Source organism: Microcaecilia unicolor, chromosome 3 (genome assembly GCF_901765095.1).
Source record: "Microcaecilia unicolor chromosome 3, aMicUni1.1, whole genome shotgun sequence".
NCBI classification, from domain to species: Eukaryota; Metazoa; Chordata; class Amphibia; order Gymnophiona; family Siphonopidae; genus Microcaecilia; species Microcaecilia unicolor.
The window spans coordinates 285,080,738-285,102,617 of NC_044033.1; the positions used below are offsets into that span (position 1 = coordinate 285,080,738).

Below are 21,880 nucleotides of genomic sequence, written 5' to 3' on the forward strand. Positions count from 1 at the left end.
GAGTAGTCTCAGAATTTTCAATTGGCAATGTAAGATTTCCAGCCGGAAATTCTGTTGCGGCAGGTGTGTCTGCCAACGGGGTGGTATTACTGGTGGAGATAGAACTGAGCCTTTTGGTCGTGTGGAGGGATGTGCTTTCAGATATGTGTCTTAGTGTGGTGTTCTCTTGGGGCGTTGTGTAGGCTGCTGGAGTAGTTGCTAGTACAGTGGCGTCTCCAACGGGCAAGGTAAAGTTGCCAGATGGAGAGGCACTGAGTGTGTACCAATAATCACCTAGGTTTCTGTTGGTAGTGAAGGTAAACAGTGCAGTAAAAAACAACACCAAACCTTTGCAAAAGATGATAAAACACACAAGTCCAACTGCAAACAACCGAACAGATGGGAAGCAGAAGAAGAGGGTGTACTGATGTACCACCGCGACTTCTGCGGAGACAGCACTTGCAGCGGTGCTTCCTTCGTCAGTGTCTTCAATATCGTTGGACCACTGAGTGATGGTATCGGAAAACTGCTCAGAGTTACACTTATCAACAGAGTAAAGTTCAGTTTTACGTGGGTCTGGTTCCTTGATGTCGTCGAGGGCAGTTAAGTCCTCTGCAGTTGGTTCCTTGTGGGGGACAACACCAGCGAGAGAAACTGGAGGAGGTGGTACCACAACTGGGATACACAAGGGAGGTGGTGATGGAATTGAAACTTTCTGCAAGGGAATAGCCTCTGGAGTGGACTGTGGCTTAGGTTGCTGTGGCATTTATCTGGCTTGATTCGGGAAATACAAATGCAAAATGTCGAGCAGGTCAGTGATGTTGCGGTATAGATTCTGCAGGGTAGAAAACTTGGCAGACTCTGGTGCACCCAAATCCAAATCTGCTGCTAAATTGCGGATTCGGATGAGACGGATACGGAGATCTACGTAGGGAAGTGGAAATTCTGGAACACTGGAAGGTGGAGGTGTGGATGGCCACTCACGAGGAGCAGGTACAGGTTGAGGTGGAAGGAGCGGTGGTGACGCAGGTGGTGACTCAGGTGTATCTGCGATCTTTTGGACGGTGATGTCGGAGAGATCAATCACTGCTGGACGGTGATGTCAGCAAGATCAACCAACTGCGACTCATGTTGGTCAGGCTGGTCAAAGAAGAGAAGAGTCGGGTGCGGTGTCGGAGGTCTTGGGCTCAGTGGCGGTGGAGATGGGGTCCGTGATGGGGCTGGTTTCTCCAGGGGCTGCTGGGCTGGCAACATCAAGAAGGCCTGACTCGATATTCGGATAGGCTCGTATATCTCTCAGATGGACCCAGGATGAGTGGTCCTCGAGCTTGGCAGCTGTAGCTGACAGAGCTTCAATCTTGAAGGGTCCAATATAGATGGGATCTCGCCAGGTCTTGTGCGTATAATAACGCCGGTGCACTAGATCACCCACTTTAAAAGGGGGGGATCTATTGGCATCACAATCCCCTCTTCTGTCCGAGATAGCCTGCGGAATTGAGGACAGAGAGCTTACTATCGTTTGCAAGACATCCCAATATACTGAGTACTGATCGGGCAATAAAGCGTCTGGATTGCCAGGTAGAAGTCGCATAGGGCGACCAGTACATAATTGAAAGGGAGTCAGCTTTAGGGAAGCGGATGGAGTGGCACGAAGGGATAAGAGTGCCAATGGAAGGGCATCAAGCCAATTTTTAATCCCATTTGCCATAAGCTGACGTAATTTGGTTTTTAGCAATCCATTGTATCGCTCAACCAACCCATTACTGGTGGGTTTGTAGACACAAACAGTTCTGTGTGTTATACCAAGTGCAGGAAGGAGAGATTGCAGGAGTTCATTAACAAAGTGTGTACCATTATCTGTGGTGATTTTGGTAGGGATACCAAATCGTGGGATAATTTCATTACAGAGTGACTGTGCCATGACTTGTGCAGTTTCTCTAGAGCAGGGGAAAGCTTCCACCCACTTAGAGAAAGCGTCCACGCAGACAAGCAGATACCGTTTACCACGAACAGGTGTCTGCATATCTGTAAAATCAACGTACCAATGTTGGCCGGGTCCTTGGACCACGGGCAAATGACCCGAAGGGATAACGGGTCCCCGTTTGGGTGTATACAAGAAACATTTATAACAATTGTGAACAACAGTGTGACACATGGGCATTAGTTGGGGAGCCCATAATTTGGAAGAAAGTTGATCATACAGTGTATTGGCATTTAAAAGTAAAGGGTAATGGAGAGCATGCAGAAGAAGGGACAAAACATGCTGTGAAACACATAATTGACCATTGGGATGGGTCCAAATACCATTTGGGTTAAGGAAACATCCAGCTTGCTTCCACAAGGTGAGTTCTGCTTGTGTGAGGGAGGAGGTAAGGGTAGTAGAGAAGTCGGAAATAAGGGATTCAGAGGAGGAAGGAGACGTAACAGGAGAAGAAAGCTCTTTCGGAGTAGGCGCTGGTACAGGAGATAAGAGGGAGGTAATGACGGGAGGAGCGTGAAAAAGGGGAGGGATACTCGGAGAAGAAGTATCAGATTCTGTGGAATCCGATGGAGTAGAGGTAGGCGTGTCAAAGAGAGGCGCTGAGGACGCAATTACAGGAAATGTAGCATCAGCAGCGGATCCGGAAGAAAGGATGGAACTGGAAGTGACCTCATGGGCCAGCTCATCAGCAGCATGGTTGCCATTGATGGCGAAAGAAAAAACCGTCTCCTGATGCGCTTTTATCCAGGAGATACTGATGCGGAGACCTTTCTGATGGCGCTGCTCCAGCGCATCAAAAAGTGCTGTCCACAAAGGTAAATGACTTAAAGGTTGCCCAGTAGAGAAAATCATACCCCTCTGGTTCCATTTGCGAACATGGGAGTGCAGGGAAGCAAAAACATAGTCAGAGTCAGTTACGATGCTCAAATCTGAGTGTAGTGCTTTAAACAGCAGAACGTATAAAACAGCGGCTAAGGTGGATTTGTATTTTTGGAGGTGTCATCAATAAAAACTGTTGAAATAAATAAATGGGGGGGATGAGGGGTGGGGGGGAAAGGAAAAACTTGGAGACAGTTAAGAAAAGCTTTGTAATACAGCAAAGTTATGTTAATGGATGTTATTGAACTGAGAAACAGTGTATTGAAGTATTTTATCTCTTGTACTGTTTTCAATAAAAAACGTTGAAATATAAAACAGCGGCCAGTTCTGCAGTTTGAGCTGTGAATGTATCAGGTAGTCTAAATTGTACAGGGTCCAGTATGTCTTCTTCTGGTGTATAGCGGAGGGCAGCAAAACTGGCTACCCCATTTTGCTGGGAACCGTCTGTAAACCAAATCTCGCCATTCTGCAAGATTTCAGAAATGTTAAAGGAAATCAGGGACGCAAACAAACTGGGCAACACAATAATAATGGGGGATTTCAATTACCCGCATATAGACTGGGTTAATGTAACATCTGTACACGCAAGGGACATAAGATTTCTTGATGAAATCAAGGACAGCTTCATGGAACAGCTAGTTCAGGAGCCGACAAGAGAAGGAAAAATACTAGACTTAGTCCTTAGTGGTGCTCATGATCTAGTGCAGGGGGTAACGATACGAGGGCCGCTTGATAACAGTGATCATAATATGATCGGTTTTGATATTGGCATTGAAGGAAGTGAAACTAGGAAATCAAGTACGCTAGCGTTTAACTATAGAAAAGGTGATTACGACAAAATGAGAAAAATGGTGAAAAAAAGACTGAAAGGAGCAGCTCGCAGAGTAAAAAAACTTGCATCAGGCGTGGATGCTGTTTAAAAACACCATCCTGGAGGTTCAGGACAAATATATTCCACGTATTAGAAAAAAGGGAAAAAAGACTAAACGTCAGCCGGCGTGGCTAAACAGTAAGATAAAGGAAATCATTAGAGCCAAAAAACAATCCTTCAGAAAGTGGAGAAGAGAACCAACTGAAAGTAACAGGATAGATCATAAGGAATGCCAAGCCAAATGCAAAGCGGAGATAAGGAGGGCAAAAAAGGACTTTGAGAAGAAATTAGCGTTGGAAGCAAAAATACATAGTAAAAAATTTTTTAGATACATTAAAAGCAGGAAACCGGCCAAAGAGTCGGTTGGGCCGCTGGACGAAAGTGGTGTTAAAGGGGCAATCAAGGAGGACAAAGCCGTAGCGGAGAAATTAAATGAATTCTTTGCTTCGGTCTTCACCGAGGAGGATTTGGGGGGGACACCGGTGCCGGAAAGAATATTTGAAGCGGGGGAGTCGGAGAAACTAAACAAATTCTCTGTAACCTTGGAGGATGTAATGGGTCAGTTCAGCAAGCTGAAGAGTAGTAAATCACCGGGACCTGATGGTATTCATCCCAGAGTATTAATAGAACTAAAAAATGAACTTGCGGAGCTACTGTTAGAAATATGCAATCTGTCCCTAAAATCGAGTGTAGTACCGGAAGACTGGAGGGTAGCCAATGTTACTCCGATTTTTAAGAAGGGTTCCAAAGGAGATCCGGGAAATTATAGACCGGTGAGTCTGACGTCGGTGCCGGGCAAGATGGTGGAGGCTATTAAGAATAAAATTGCAGAGCATATACAAAAACATGGACTGATGAGACAAAGTCAGCACGGATTTAGTGAAGGGAAGTCTTGCCTCACCAATCTAATGCATTTTTTTGAGGGGGTAAGCAAACATGTGGACAATGGGGAGCCGGTTGATATTGTATATCTGGATTTTCAGAAGGCGTTTGACAAAGTGCCGCACGAAAGACTCCTGAAGAAATTGCAGAGTCATGGAATCGGAGGTAGGGTATTATTATGGATTAAGAACTGGTTGAAAGATAGGAAGCAGAGAGTAGGATTGCGTGGCCAGTATTCTCAGTGGAGGAGGGTAGTTAGTGGGGTCCCGCAGGGGTCTGTGCTGGGTCCGTTGCTTTTTAATGTATTTATAAATGACCTAGAGATGGGAATAACTAGTGAGGTAATTAAATTCGCCGATGACACAAAATTATTCAGGGTCGTCAAGTCGCAGGAGGAATGTGAACGATTACAGGAGGACCTTGCGAGACTGGGAGAATGGGCGTGCAAGTGGCAGATGAAGTTCAATGTTGACAAGTGCAAAGTGATGCATGTGGGTAAGAGGAACCCGAATTATAGCTACGTCTTGCAAGGTTCCGCGTTAGGAGTTACGGATCAAGAAAGGGATCTGGGTGTCGTCGTCGATGATACGCTGAAACCTTCTGCTCAGTGTGCTGCTGCGGCTAGGAAAGCGAATAGAATGTTGGGTGTTATTAGGAAGGGTATGGAGTCCAGGTGTGCGGATGTTATAATGCCGTTGTATCGCTCCATGGTGCGACCGCACCTGGAGTATTGTGTTCAGTACTGGTCTCCGTATCTCAAAAAAGATATAGTAGAATTGGAAAAGGTACAGCGAAGGGCGACGAAAATGATAGTGGGGATGGGACGACTTTCCTATGAAGAGAGGCTGAGAAGGCTAGGGCTTTTCAGCTTGGAGAAGAGACGGCTGAGGGGAGATATGATAGAAGTGTATAAAATAATGAGTGGAATGGATCGGGTGGATGTGAAGCGACTGTTCACGCTATCCAAAAATACTAGGACTAGAGGGCATGAGTTGAAGCTACAGTGTGGTAAATTTAAAACGAATCGGAGAAAATTTTTCTTCACCCAACGTGTAATTAGACTCTGGAATTCGTTGCCGGAGAACGTGGTACGGGCGGTTAGCTTGACGGAGTTTAAAAAGGGGTTAGATAGATTCCTAAAGGACAAGTCCATAGACCGCTATTAAATGGACTTGGAAAAATTCCGCATTTTTAGGTATAACTTGTCTGGAATGTTTTTACGTTTGGGGAGCGTGCCAGGTGCCCTTGACCTGGATTGGCCACTGTCGGTGACAGGATGCTGGGCTAGATGGACCTTTGGTCTTTCCCAGTATGGCACTACTTATGTACTTATGCATTGCCTCCATTCAAGTTAGCCAATCGACCTCAGAAGGACATGTTTTTAAGGAGAGAAAGAAATTAGATATAGTGGCAAAAAGAGATCAGGAAGCAGACACAGGAAAATAGGTGGGGTGGTAAGTCTAAGTTAAAGGTGAGCAGAAATGTGCAGGTCAAAAAGATTGTTAAATAAAATATGCATACAGTAATTAATATGGGCAACAGTACATAATGAAACTGTTTACATACACTTGTTCTCTTCTGCTATTAAAATAGTTCTACTTATCTCTTATGCCTTAACAGGTTGTTGATATCTATACCGATTTTGTCATTAATAATTATCTATGTATACTATCTTTGTCTTCAGATGAATTTTGGTTTTCAGATGGGTCTTTATTTGAGAAGTCAAAGTTCTCTGAACCTGGCCTGATGCCTCTCCCAGATGCTGCCACAGGGTTGAACTGGTCACACCTTGTAGATGCTGCTCAAGCATTTGAAGGTGAGGATAAAATTGGTGCCTAACAACTAGTTTTGTGCTCAAACTGTGTAGTTACCTTGGCATTGTTCAGCAAATCGAAGGATTTCTTCCTGTTAAAAAAAATGGCTACATTCATGGCTATGTTAGTGCCACATCTTGTCTGCATTGCCCCAGGTGCGTAACCTGATCTCAGTTCATGGGGGGGGGGGGGGGCACAAAACTTTGCCCCACCCTACCATCACACTCCCCCCCCCCCATGACTTCCACATCCCTGAGATAGTGAGGGTCCCCAAGCCCTACCAGTGGAAGCGATCCTTCAGCCACGGCCTGTATGTTTTCTGGGTGTCCACAGCACGCCAGGCCTCCTCCCAGCACATAGGAGAGACATATTTGGAAAAGGCAGAAAAGAATGGAATGGAAAGTAAAAGAAAATGAAAAAAGAAAAGTTAAATGACAAAAGGAATACAGTAAATTATCCTGACACACACTACAAAGCTTGAAGACATATTAACCAGGAGCGTAGCTGCGTGGGGCCTGAGGGGCCCAGGCCCCCGCATTCCTCTCTCAGGCCCCCTCTACACTAGTGCCAGTCAGGTGCCTGATTTTAGGCACCACTTCAGTTTTAAAGAGCATTATTAATTTTGCTTCCCAGCAACACTGCCACCTACCTTTGTGCCCCCCCCCCCCCCCCCACACACACACACTGGCTCCTGCCCATGTGACACTCAGAGCGTCACAGGCACTGCTGTGATGAGCCCTAAAGTTCCTTCATTGAGCTGCGAGGAGCCCCGCCAACAGCATGAGACGGACGTGCAGGCAAGCCTCTCCCGTGTGGTGCAGAGCATTCACGTCATCGTATCCGAAGCGTGGGCGTGGCAACGAGAGAGAGAAGCAGGACTGACTACCGGTGCGTGCTGCAAGTGAGTGGGAACGTCTCCGTCCATCACTGAACATTGATTCTCCATCCTGACTCCAACAGTCCGGGTCAGCACTCAGCAGCCTCATTCCACCCGCTGCTGCCCTGTCAGCTGCAATCCGCCTCGCGCCTCACTCTTCCCGCCTCGCGCCTCACTCGTCTTCCTGTCTCGGCCTAATTCGTGCCAGTCAGACAGTGATCTATCTGACTGAAAGCCTCTTGCCTCGCGCCTCACTCGTCTTCCCGCCTCGCGCCTCATTTGCGCCAAAGTCAGATCAGACTCTCTCTAGATCGGACTGAAAGCCACCATCTTCCGCCTGAGTGTCAGTCCGACTCCAGTTGTCCCCAGGGCCAGGCTCTGCCTCCCCTCCACCACTGTAACTGCCTGCTGTGCTGTCCACTCCAGAGACTCCAGGTAAAAAAAAAAAAAACTTTTTGGGGACAGTAGGTGATGCTGGGTTGGGTTGGACTGTGGTGGTAGTGTGGGAACTGGGCAGAATTAAGTCGGGAGCTATGAGAGGGTGAGGTATATAGAGAACAACAGGGGTGATGCAGGTCTATGGGGGTGGGGTTTAGAAGGGCAGGGGATATTCCAGGATTTATATGAAGGAGCTATGGGGGGGTATGGAAGGTCAGGAGAGAAGCTGGGCTTTATATGAAGGGGTTTGGGAGTATGAAGGGCAGGGGAGAAGCTTGGCTTTATATGAAGGGGTTTGGGGGTATGAAGGGCAGGGGAGAAGCTGGGCTTTATATGAAGGGGTTGGGGGTACAGAAGGGCAGAGGAGATGCTTGGCTATAGGAAAAGTTCTGTATGTTCCTGCTGTTGGGTGCTGTATTTACGGACTGGTGAAATGCTAAATCTCCTGGATCTGCTTGATCCAGTCTATAACATTTTAAAGCTGGAAGATCTGGCATTTTCCCAGTTCTCTGCTCAGCCATACCCCTGTCATGATCTGCTTTGCATTGCACTGGCTTTTCCTGCTCAGACAGGAACATAAGCATTTTGTATTCTTCACATTAAAGTTGGTCTCTGGGGGAAGTGGCTGACTGGGTAAAAGTCTGATTTAAGGTGTTATAGACTGTATCTGATGGATCTAGAGTATCCAGATATTATCTATGTTCCTATATTTATGTTTCATTGGTGTTAGCCTGGGGGGGGGGGGGGGGGGGGTTAATAATGATCTGCACTGTTGTGACCTGATTTTCTCAAATTCAGATTGATAGACCTGGTTGGGCAAAAGGTGCTTTATTTTTGTTACAGGTGTAAATGTTTGGAATATTAGCATATAGATGTGTATGCATCCACTTACATGGCGTATGAACGCTAGAATGTTGTCTAACTGCTATTTGACAAATACTCCTTTAACTTACATGGTAAGTCTTTGAGGAATATATTTAAACTCTGTTGCTTGTAATGCTGTGTCCCGCAAGTTGTTGTTTTTTTTTTTAACAGATCATGGGTATTCAGAGAATTAATTTATTTTTGTTTCATTTTGGGTAGTAAGTGATCTTGCATTTTGCACCCTACAGTTGATAATGCCTTTTTATTTTATTTCTCCTGTGCTGTATTGCTTATAGAGAATGTGATTTCTCAGTATTACCTGTTCAAATTGTTGGTCATTTATTCTTTAATTGATGAGGTTTGGTTGGTCTGTGTTCTGTGATTGACCAAGGTGAGAGATTCTGCTGGTACGTGGTTTATGTGGGGTAGAGTCTTGACTTGTCTAGATTTTTCCAGTAGGAAATTTATTGCTGTTTTGTATTTTTACTGCTGCCTTTTGTGTGTTCAGAATTGTTGCTGTTAAGTTTGCCATATGGTCTCTGAAAAGCATATGTGGCATTGCAGAGTGTTTGTGATCTTGTTATTGAGGTACTGCCAGAATCTCTGGTGAGTGCTGGGTAGAGGAAGCGCTGACAGGATCAAAACTGCTGGTTTGTGCATGTTACTCTTATTGCCCATGGTGTCATTATATTATGATTCCACTACCCACTTTTTAGGAAATAGGATCTTCTGTGTTTATCACAAAACTTACAGAAATTCATTATGATTTTAGCTTCCAAGAGAGAGAAATTTCCTGACAGTGTTCCCAAGAAAAAAAAAGAATTTCCTGACAGTGTTCCTTAGTCTACCCCCATGGCAAAACAAAGTTCTTTGCTAACTTACTTCAAAAAAACACATCTAGAAGATCATGGCAAGGATGAAGATAGAAACAAAAAGCCACGACTAGAAGAACACGGCGAGAATATTGATAGAAGTGAATCATTACCTGGTCCCTCTACCTCTACAAGTTCCACTTTATGCCCACAGATTAGTAGATCTGGTATAATGGAACCAAAAGAATTACCTTCTGATTTATCCGACATTAATGAACCACCTACACAACCAAAGTTGCAGTCTTTCCCAGTTAGTATAATTGGTGACAAGTCCAGAAGTTTTTCCTCTCACTGGTATACATTTCGCTGGTTAGAATACAGCATAAACCAAGGCAAAGTATGCAGACATTTTCCTGATACCAATGCTGATGATGCTTTCATCAGAACTGGCTTTAAAGACTGGAAGCATATGACTCGCGGCTGCTCAAGACATTACTTAAGCATGGCACACTGTCCTTGCCCTGAAAAAATTTGAAGACTACTGACAAAGTCACCTTCCAGGAGGTCGTGAAACTATTTTAAATCAGCTAAACCATAATGCCATGAACCCTTCTGTTATAGAAAGAAATTGTGAACATATCAAAGTAGTGCTTGATGTTCTGTGCAAAGCAAGAAGTTCCACTACGTGGACACAGAGAGACCAATGATGCTTTAAATAAAGGAAACTTTTTGGAATTTTTTTAAACTCCTCTGCAAGCACAACAATGAAATACAAAGTCGTCTTGAAAAACTCCCTAAGAATGCAACTTTGATGAGCCCAGGTATTCAGAATGAACTGTTGGAATCGGCCACTGTACTACTGGTTCGCAAAATCAAATCTGAAATACATGAAATCAGTAATACATACTATGCAATTCTGGGTGATGAATGCAAAGATCTCTCCAAGCGTGAGCTTGTTGCAGTATGTGTCAGATACCTACACAAAGGGGTAATAAAGGAAAGGGCAGTTGGATTTGTTGACACTGCAGACATGACAGCAAATGGGATTTCAGATAAAATCATGAAAGTGCTTGAGGTTCTTGAGTTAGATCCTGAGTTATGTGTTGGCTTCAGCTTTGATGGGGCATCTGTGATGTCTGGAAACAAAGGAGGTGTTCATGTGATTTTGAAACGCACATTTCGGCGGGCTATTTATGTGCACTGTAATTCTCATCGCCTCAACCTGGTCCTCTGCACAGCATCTAAAGCATGTCCATTTGTTTCCACTTTTTTGAAATTCTGAACTCCTTACATGGTTTTATGACAGGAACACACAGGCATGCTCGTTTTTTAGAAGTACAGAAACAACTGCATCCTGATAAACAATGCCTTGAACTTGAACGATCAGCAGACAGAAGGTGGAGCTCAAAATCTGGCTCTGTGAAAAAAGTACTATTGCTTTATGATGTTATTCTTGAAGTGCTTGTTGAATTTTCAAACTCTGCTGGACAGACACAACTAGAATCCCATTTTCTGCTACAACAAATAGAGACAAAGAAATTCTTATTTCTGTTAGTTACATTTGGGAAATTGTTTGAAAGTAGTGATTTTGCCACTAAAGGTCTACAGAGCGCCACTGTGTCTGTTACAGTTTGCATTAGTCTGATAGAGTGTCTAAAAGAAACTTTTGTTCGGTTTAGGGAGAACACATCACAAGACTTTGACAAAGTTCTTCAGTTAACAGATGAGCTCATGGAGAAGTATAATATTGAAAAGTGGGATATCTCTTCATCTCGCAAGGCAAAGCTACCTGCAAAGATTAGCGATACATGTTTCAACTTTGGGTAAATCTTCTTGTGTGCAGAGCAATGAAGATTTGAGACATTTGTGGAATGAGATTATTGACTGTCAGATAACAGAAATCGTTTTCAAGATGATGCTTATGGAATGATGACTGCTTCTGCTGCCTGTATGCCAACATCTGAGTCCTTTGGCCAAAGAGAGAATCTACAGTCCCCAAGCATTTTGTTTAGCATCACCATAGAAGAAGCAGAATTTTCAGTGTTTGTTCAACATCTAAAACACAAGGTAGCAGAAGGTGTAAATTATCCATCATTAATTGAAGTGCTAGACAACTGCAGTGTGGATATCTTCCCAAATGTCAATGCCCTATTAAGAGTACTTATCACTCTGCCAATGACAACCTGCACTGTGGAACGACTCTTTTCTGCTTTAACAGGATCAAAACAGCACTGAGAGCCTCAATGCTCACCAGCCGCCTCCATAATCTATCACTTTTATCTTTTGAGAGAGAACTATGTGATACATTGGACTATGACAGCATTATTCACATATTCAACAGCAAAAGACAGACCCTCATTCTTTAGTGAGAATAGAAGATACAGGCCATCAATCAGTTTGTTACCCCACAATTTAACTTTTTATTTAAAACTTCATTGGTCCTGCCCACCAGACAGTTTTGTAAGAGCAAGTTTATGGCCACAATTGTATATCTGAAGAGCTAAATGTTTATTAATACATTTTCTTTACCACTTGGTTTATGGATAACAAATGATAGGAAAAATAAAAATTTGACCCCCCAAGATACCTCAACCTCAGAATTTGTAAAACAAGAGAAAAAGCTCTTCAAAGAATTTGACCAGAAAGGAAAACTGACTGTTTCATTATAGTTGTGTTCCATATAGAGAGCTATTTCAGAAAAGAGTAAATGAAAACCTGACACTGGAATGGTTAAAGAGAAAAACATTGTGATATAAAGCTTAGACATTCATAATTGCAGCTACAGACAGAGATGGTTCACAGTCAGCATCAATGACAATAAAAAAAACATGCAACCGACAAATGCAGATTTTGAGGCACTCAACTAGGTGTGGTGCTGATGGATTTTTCCCTATGACAATCCTTTGCCTGCTCCTTCATAAGGAGAAGGGGGTGGAAGACATTAATTTAAAAAAGAGAGAGAGGTAACAGAACATAATGAGTCTGCTGTCTAGTCTAGTTTTATTTCTAGAGACTCAGAAGGAGAGAGAGTTGAGCAGGGAGAACAGGAATAGTACTGAAAATAAGTCAAAACATGATATTGCTGATCTGTTATTAGTGATCTGTCATTAAAATCATCCATAGTACCTGATGTTTGGAGTGGGAACAACATAGTGTTAATTTTTAAAAAGGATTCCGGGGTGACCCGGGAAATTACAGACTGATAAACTTGACTTCGATGCCAGGCAAAATACAATTAGCAAACACTTAGATAAACATGGTTTAATAGGACAAAGTCAACATGGTTTCAGGTAAGGGAAATCTTGCCTCATTGATTTGCTTCATTCCTTTGAAGGAGTGAATAAACTTGTGGTTGATGTAGTGTATCTAGATTTTCAGAAAACGTTTGTCAAAGTACCACATGAGAGACTCTTGAGAAAATTAAAAAACCAGTGTTCTGTTGTGGATTGGGAACTGGTTAAAAGATAGAAAAGAGGGTAGGGTTAAATTGCCATTTCTCTCACTTGAATTTTCTGCCACAGCATTAACAGATAGACTCTAGAAGGAACAGTACGGCATAGTAGTCCTCATTCTCATCCACCCATAGCTCAACTCTTCAATGCAGTCCCGTTGCAAGCTGGAACTTTTGATTTATGTAAGATTGGCGAGGGTTTTGGGAGATCTCCCGAGCAGCTCACTCAGCCTGCGGCTGGAGGCACTCCCAGCATCAAATGACTCCCATTCGTACAAAATCATAACATTCAACAACAAGATTTACATATTCAGATATTTGTCAAACAGATAAGTTTTCAGATCTATACGGAACAAAAAATATCCAGAAAGAACATGAATATGCTCTGGAATTAAATTCCAGATCTTACTAGATTGATACCCAAATGAGCTATCTAGAACTCTTTTAAAATGAACTTTCTTAGAAGTTGGAAAGCCCAGTAATAACAGAAGCGTGAATTCTCTTGCAAAATTGGATGTGTTAATAATTGCGCATGCGATCTTAAATTCAACCCGCACATGAAATGGCAACCAATGCAAACTTCTCAAAAGAAGAGTTGCACGATCATATCTTAACCAGATATCAGCTTTACTGCAACAAGAAGATGTAGTCTACTAACTAAACTGGAATGGAAACCAACATACAACATATTGCCATAGTCTAACTGAGGCAAAATAATAGCCTGAACAATCACTCTAAAAATCTGGTGTAAGTACAGATCTAATTGTTCTCAACTGGCATATTCTAAAAAATAATAGCCTGTTACACAACTGATTTACCTGATGTATCATTGTTAACTGAGTATCCAGGATTATACCCAATACCCTAGAGGATGTTTCAAATTGTAATTGTTCATCAGAACAAACTGTAATACTAGTTGTTGTCACCTACCTGGAACATCAGACGTGGAGGCAGAGGCTAGCACACACTTCTCTCTTCAGTTCCTGTTTGATGCACCTACACTTTAGATGCGCCTACACTTTGAGCATGCCTACTCTGACGTCAGATGCCTTCACTTGAAAACTAGGAGATTCCCTCCTCTCTTTGCCTCAGCTACTTCTTCCTGGTATCTGGTGCGTTCCTGCTGTGATTATTCCTGTTTTACCTGGTTTTATTTTATTTTTGTTACATTTGTACCCCGTGCTTTCCCACTCATGGCAGGCTCAATGCAGCTTACAGGTACTTAGTTGTACCTGGGGCAATGGAGGGTTAAGTGACTTGCCCAGAGTCACAAGGAGCTGCCTGTGCCTGAAGTGGGAATCAAACTCAGTTCCTCAGTTCCCCAGGACCAGAGTCCACCACCCTAACCACTAGGCCACTCCTCCACTTGACTCTGTGCCTGGACCTGACTTTTCTGGATTGCTGCCTGCTCTGACTCTGTGCCTGAACCTGACTTCACTGGATTGCTGCCTGTCCTGACTCTGTGCCTGGACCTGACTTTGCTGGATTGCTGCCTGCCCAGACCCTGTTCCTGGACCTGACCTCTGCTGATTATTTGTCTGTCTCTGTCATCTCCTGAGTCCTGCTCTTGTCCCATTTTACAAGTCCTGCTGGCCATCTGAACCCAGGGGCTGAACTGCTGGGGAGCGTTGCTCGCCTCAGGTAAACCGTGGGGATTTCTGACAGCTGGTCTTTGGATTGGCACAAGGGCTCACTCCATTCCTCGACATTGTGACAGATAGCTGAAGCCATGAGCTCTTCAGATAAACCCAACCCTCCTGACCTTGCACAGATGGTGCAGCAACAACAGTCTCAGCTGCATCAGTTATCGGAAGTTCTTCAAGATGTCTGTTCCCAACTCTCAGCTATCCGAGCTCAACAGCAGGCTGTACCTTCACAGGCAGCTGCATCTGTCTCCAGTTCTGCAGGTATGCCGCATCGGGTTCCTGAACCACTTTGCTTTGATGGCTCTCCTGCGGCATAATCAGTGTCTCATGCTTCAGCCCATGTCTTTTCCCACGGACCGTGTTAAGGTGGTCTACATTATTTCTCTCCTTTCTGGGCAAGCCCTGGCCTGGGTTTCTCACCTGTGGGAGCAACAGGATCCCATCCTTAAGAATCTGGGGGTTTTTCTTCAGCGATTCAGGATGGTGCTTGATGAACCTGGACGCCCCTCCTTGGCCGCCAGTGACCTTCTCTGGCTCCAACAAGGGAACCTTTTCGTGGGAGCCTATGCCATCTGCATCCGGACTCTGGCCTCTGAATTGCGCTGGGACCAAGAAGCCCTTACTGCTATGTTTTGGCATGGATTGGCCGAGCAAATAAAGGACGAACTGGCAGGACGAGATAGACCTACTACCCTTCTGAATCGATGTATGGTTCCAAGAAAGAGCACAAGAGCGTGCCGCTCAGAGGCAGCCTTCTCACCTAGCACCCCCCCCAACACACTTCCAACTGCCCCTAATTCCTTCACCAACTCCAGAAGCACCACTGAAGAAATCTGATGAACCCATGATGGTGGGGCGTTATCGCTTATCAGAACAGGAGAGGACCCATCAGTGGCTTAATAATCTTTGTTTCTACTGTGGGCAAATGGGTCATTTCCTCAACAAATGTCCTCAGAAGTCTGGAAATGACTAGGCCTGGGATCCTCGGGGAAGATGCTCCTGGGCCAATTTTCTAACCTCCCCAACTCATTGTTGACTGGGATTACCATTGAAACTGTTCCCTCATTGACTCTGGGGCGGCAGGTAATTTTATCAATGCTGAGCTTCTGCACCAGTATTAGATTCCAACTCAGTCCCTGAACACAACGTTACAGGTCACCTCCCCTGCGCAATCCAGACCTATCATCTGCCTCCTGATTACATCGACTTTGCTGATGTCTTCGATAAGAAGGAGGGCAATCAACTCCCACCTCATAGGGAATTTGACTGTGCCATTGATCTATTCCCAGGAAAGATGCCTCCACGTGGATGACTCTACACTGTCTCTCGGGATGAGTCCCAGGCCATGAAAGATTACATTCAAGAAAACCTGAAAAAGGTTTATTCGACCATCTACTTCACCAGCAGGGGCAAGGTTTTTCTTTGTCGGTAAAAAGAATGAAATTCTCTGACCCTGCATAGACTATCAAGGTCTTAATTACATCACTATTAAGAACCGTTATCCGCTACCCCTGATACCAGAGTTATTCAATCGTTTACAAGATGCCACTATTTTCACCAAGTTAGATCTCTGGGGTGCTTACAACTTGATCCAGATATGTAGCGGTGACAAGTGAAAAGTGGCCTTCAATACTCATGACGGGCATTACGAATATCGCATCATGCCCTTTGGCCTATGCAACGCGCCTGCAGTCTTCCAGAACTTCATCAACCACATTCTCCGGGACTTCCTGTATTCCTCTGTAATTGTATATCTGGACGACATAGTTATTTTTTCTTTATCCCTTCAAGAACATTCTACCCATGTCAGAGCAGTACTTCAACGTCTTAGGGATAATCAGTTATATGCCAAGCTGGAAAAGTGTTGTTTCCATCAGACATCTATTCCTTTTCTGAGGTACATCGTTTCTGCTACAGGTCTGCAGATGGATCCTGACAAGCTACAGGCTATCCAGAAGTAGCCGCAGCCACAAACTCTGCGGGCCCTACAATGCTTTTTGGGCTTTGCCAACTGTTATAGACAGTTCATCAACCAGTATTCCCTCATCGCTGCTCCCCTTACTGCGCTTAACAAGAAGGGAGCAAATGTTAAAAATTGGACCTCCAAAGCCTTTCAAGCTTTTGATCAACTGAAACAGGCATTTCTCTCAGTTTTACGCAGACCAGACGTCCATCTACCATTCATTGTGGAGGTGGATGCCTCATCCCAGAAATGTACTCCAACTGAACGTAATTATACTATTGGAGATCGGGAGCTTCTAGCCATAAAACTCGCCTTGCGGGAATGGCAATACCTCCTTGAAGGAGCCAAACACCCATTCACAGTCATCACAGACCAGAAGAATCTGCTTTATCTCCAAGATGCCAAGCGCCTAAATCCTAGGCAAGCCCGTTGGTCCTTATTCTTCGCCCGTTTTAATTTCCGCTTGACATTCCGGCCAGCGGAGAAGAACACTCAGGTGGATGCCTTATCTAGAGCCTTTGAACCTCAGAAGGATGCTGAGGAACCCCTGCCTGTGTTAGATCCTGCATGTATCGTCGCCTCTGATAGCCTCCCCATTCCTCCTGGACTTACTCCACTTCCTGCCAGCCTTCGCTGTGCTGTTATGTGATGGAGGCACTCGTCATGGTTGGCTGGGCATCCTGATTTCTGTAAGACCCTACATCTTATTCAACGCTATTATCGATGGCCACAGATGATTCAGGACATCCAACATTTTGTCACTACCTGCCCCACATGTGCTCGAACAAGATATCTCAGACCAATCCTTGGGGTCTGCTGCAGCCCTTGTCCAGTCCTTATGCTCCTTGGCAGGAAATCACCTTGGATTTCATCACAGACTTGCCTGTTTCCGATGGTAACACTGTGATTTGGATGGTGGTGGATCGTCTTTCCAAAATGGCTCATTTTGTGCCTATGTCCTCTCTTCCTTCTGCGACCAGATTGGCTCGAGCCTTTATTCTTCACATCTTCCGTTTCCATGATTTTCCTAAATGGATCATAAGCTCCCAGGGGCCCCAATTTACTTCCCGATTCTGGAGGGCCCTTTGCTCTACCTTTGGAATCACCACACATTACTCTTCTGCTTATCATCCCCAGACCAATGGACTCATTGAGTGAACTAATCAAACCATTAAACGTTTCCTGCGTATGCATGTTAACAGTAAACAAGACAATTGGTCCGCCCTTCTTCCCTGGGCTGAATTTGCATATAATAATAGCCTACACAAGTCTTCTAGAATGTCTCCTTTCTATGTGGTCTGTGGACGCCATCCGCACATGCCTATGCTCATTTCTGGAACCCTGCAGCTTCCAGCTGTCCATCAAACCAAGAATATCTGGAGGCAAGTTCAGATGCATCTTCATCAAGCATCAGCTCGTCATAAGAAATTTGCTGACCAACAACGACGACCAGCTCCCGACATCCAACCTGGACAAAAGGTTTGGTTGAATACCAAATACCTTCGCCTTCGGCTTCCCTCCTATAAATTTGCTCTTAAATTTATTGGACCTTTCACTGTCCATTCTCGGATCAGCACCCTTACTTATCGCTTGCTTCTGCCTCCCAGATCCAGGATACATAATGCATTCCATGTATCGCTCTTAAAACCCTTTCTACCTTCTAGATGCCATCCTGAACCTGTAAGACCCTTGACTCCGATCCTGACCCTGAATTTGAAGTAGCAGAGATCCTGGATTCCAAGCATCGGGCTGGCAGATTGTATTATCTGATATCCTGGAAACATTATGGACCTGAGGACAATTCCTGGGAACCAGCTGCCAATGTAAATGACCCTGACTTCCATTCTTAGTACCCTGCTATGCCCGCCCCGGGCCAGAGAGGGGCCCGTGAAAGGGTGGTACTGTCACGTACCTGGAACATCAGATGTGGAGGCAGAGGCTAGCATACACTTTTCTCTTCAGTTCCTGTTTGATGCGCCTACACTTTGGGCGCGCCTAATCTGACGTCAGATGTCTGCACTTGAAAACTAGAAGTTTCCCTCCTCTCTTTGCCTCAGCTACTTCTTCCTGGTATCTGATGCATTCCTGCTGTGATTATTCCTGTTTTACCTGGTTTTGACTCTGTGCCTGGACCTGACTTTGCTGGATTGCTACCTGCCCTGACTGTGCCTGGACCTGATTTTGCTGGATTGCTGCCTGCCCTGACTCTGTACCTGGACCTGACTTCACTGGATTGCTGCCTGCTCTGACTCTGTGCCTTGACCTGACTTCGCTGGATTGCCGCCTGCCCTGACCCTGTGCCTGGACCTGACCTCTGCTGATTATTTGTCTGTCTCTGTCATCTCCTGAGTCCTGCTCTCGTCTAGGGTTACCATATGTCCAGTTTTACCCGGACATGTCCTCTTTTTTGAGGACATGGCCGGGCAACTGGGTGAGTGTTGCCAGCCTGCCCGTTTGTCCGGATTTGCCAGCCTGCCCATTTGTCCAGATTTGCGGACAAACAGGCAGGCTGGCGGGCAGGCCTAGTGGTGTCCTATCTTCCCCTGTCCTTACTGTACTGCCCTGGTGGTCTAGTGACCTCTTTGGGGCAGGAAAGAGCCCTCTCTTTATTTCCCGGAGCACCTGCAGACTGTTGTTTGCCAACTCCAGTCCTGGCGCCAATTCAAAATGGCCAAAAAGAGAGTTGAAGCGGCCTCGCAAGACTTCTGCAGATGTCTTGCTAGGTCACTCTCAGCGGCCATTTTTAATCTGCGCCGATACGGGAGGGAGGGAGATGGTCTCTGCAGCCGTTCCAGGGCAGTACAGGGCAGTACAGTAAGGGGAGGGGAGGATAGGACACCCTTAGGGGGGGTGACGAGGGTGAAAGGGGTGGGGCATGTGTCCTCTTTTTGGGGGGAGCAAATATGGTAACCCTACTCTCGTCCCACTTTCCAAGTCCTGGTGGCCAGGGGCTCAACCGCTGGGGAACAGTGGTCGCTGCAGGTGAAGCGTGGGGATTCCTGACTGCTGGTCTTCAGATCGGCAGAAGGGCTCAGTTGTAACAATACTTAAATCGTTACTAAAATAAAGAATCTTTGTCTTTAATACATTGAGCTTCAATAAATGCTGATTTCCCCCCAAATAGATTGGAGAAATACAATCAGAAATTGCAGTCTGTAAGATCTGATCATCTGAATTCACAGGTATCAACACAAATATATCATCTGCATATGAAAAACCACACAATCCTGATGAATCTAATATAAAACCAAAGAACTCATTAAAAAATAAATAAAATTGGAGAGAGTGGTGAACCCTGAGGCACTCTAATGTTCGGGCTCCAACTAAAAGAAAAGGAATCATTCTTTTTAACTAGATATTGCCTATATTTTAAAAAGCCCTCCAACCACTTCTGAACTGAAATTCCAGAGTCACTCAATCTGTCCAGCAAAATTGTATGGTCAACTGTATCAAATGCTCCAGATATATGAAACAGAAGCAAATTTATTGCATGCATATTCAGTGTGGATATCCTGAAAAACGTATTGTTTTCTGTCAGTAGAATGGGTGTGGGAACTGCTGCCAAAATCATGCCTGAGTACAGAAAGAGAAGCATCTCTAGGAGTAGGAAACAAATACATATATAATCTCTGCACACATCTCTGCTGAAACCCCACTTTGAGTAGTGGATTCTTTTCTGGATGGAGGCTCAGATTTCAAAAGGCATGTAAATGAAGGGGGGGTGTTTATTAAGCTGTGTTAGAGCACTAACCCGCATTATTTACCCCAGCCTTTTTTTTTTTTAATTTTTTTTGTATTTATCATTTTACTTAATTACATTCACATTTATCACATAAATGTAAGGAAATACAGAAATTAATATTAAAAAGGAAAACATTTTCTCTCAACAATATATATTTACATAATTGTCCACAATTGGAAGATCCAAGATCAGGAAAACAATCTTTAAAAAAATAAGAAAAACTCAAAATGGTTAATCTTACACTTCACATTTTCTGAGGGAGGAAGGTTAATCGGTTATTGCAGCCGGTATAGTGGTAACTGAAGGAAGTTGCTGCAGAGCTCCCTCCTCAAAGTGCCCTCCGCTCCCACACCCCCCCCCCCCCCTCGCTCTCTCCTCAATCACTGGCCGATTACTTCCGCGACAAGGTGCAAAAGATCAACCTTGAGTTCACTGCCAAGCCATCTCCTCCTCCTCTTCACCCTTCAACCCTCTCCAACCAACCAACCCAGGCCTCCTTCTCCTCCTTTCCTGACATCACCGAAGAGGAAACCGCTCGCCTTCTTTCCTCCTCGAAATGCACCACCTGTTCCTCTGACCCCATCCCCACCAACTTACTTAACACCATCTCTCATACTGTCACCCCCTCCATCTGTCATATCCTCAACCTCTCTCTCTCTCCACTGCAACTGTCCCTGACACCTTCAAGCACGCCGTAGTCACACCTCTCCTCAAAAAACCATCACTTGACCCTACCTGTCCCTCCAACTACCGACCCATCTCCCTACTACCCTTCCTCTCCAAAATACTTGAGCCTGCTGTCCACAGCCGCTGCCTTGATTTTCTCTCCTCTCATGCCATCCTCGATCCACTTCAATCCGGTTTTCGCCCTCTACACTCGACAGAAACAGCACTCTCTAAAGTCTGTAATGACCTGTTCCTTGCCAAATCCAGAGCCCACTACTCCATCCTCATCCTCCTCGATCTATCTGCCGCTTTTGACACTGTCAATCATGATTTACTTCTTGCCACACTGTCCTCATTTGGGTTCCAGGGCTCTGTCCTCTCCTGGTTCTCCTCCTATCTCTCCCACCGCACCTTCAGAGTTCACTCTCTTGGATCTTCCTCCACACCCATCCCCCTATCTATTGGTGTTCCCCAGGGATCTGTCCTTGGACCCCTTCTCTTCTCAATCTACACCTCTTCCCTGGGCTCCCTGATCTCATCTCATGTCTTCCAGTATCATCTCTATGCTGATGACACCCAGCTGTATCTCTCCACACCTGATATCACCGCAGAGACCCAGGCAAAGGTATCTGCCTGCTTATCCGACATTGCTGCCTGGATGTCCAACCGCCACCTGAAACTGAACATGTCCAAGACCGAGCTCATCGTCTTTCCACCAAAACCCACTTCTCCTCTTCCCCCACTTTCTATCTCCCTCATCCTCCCCGTCTCATCTGCCCGCAACCTCGGAGTCATCTTCGACTCCTCCCTCTCCTTCTCTGCGCATATCCAGCAGATAGCCAAGACCTGTCGCTTCTTCCTCTTTAACATCAGCAAAATTCGCCCTCTCCTCTCTGAACACACCACCCGAACTCTCGTCCACGCTCTCATTACCTCTCGCCTTGACTACTGCAACTTACTATCACCGGCCTCCCACTTAGCCATCTATCCCCCCTTCAATCTGTTCAGAACTCTG

General features: G+C 45.1%; 1 protein-coding gene across 1 annotated transcript in view; it reads left to right on the forward strand.

Annotated features, from left to right (window-relative positions):
- The window catches only part of SIPA1L2 (signal induced proliferation associated 1 like 2), a 922,756-nt gene that overhangs the window by 812,839 nt on the left and 88,037 nt on the right, over positions 1 to 21,880 (forward strand). The window contains exon 16 of the mRNA XM_030198133.1: positions 6,277 to 6,408. Coding sequence (XP_030053993.1) covers positions 6,277 to 6,408 — 132 coding nt within the window. The remainder of the gene's footprint in view (positions 1 to 6,276; positions 6,409 to 21,880) is intronic.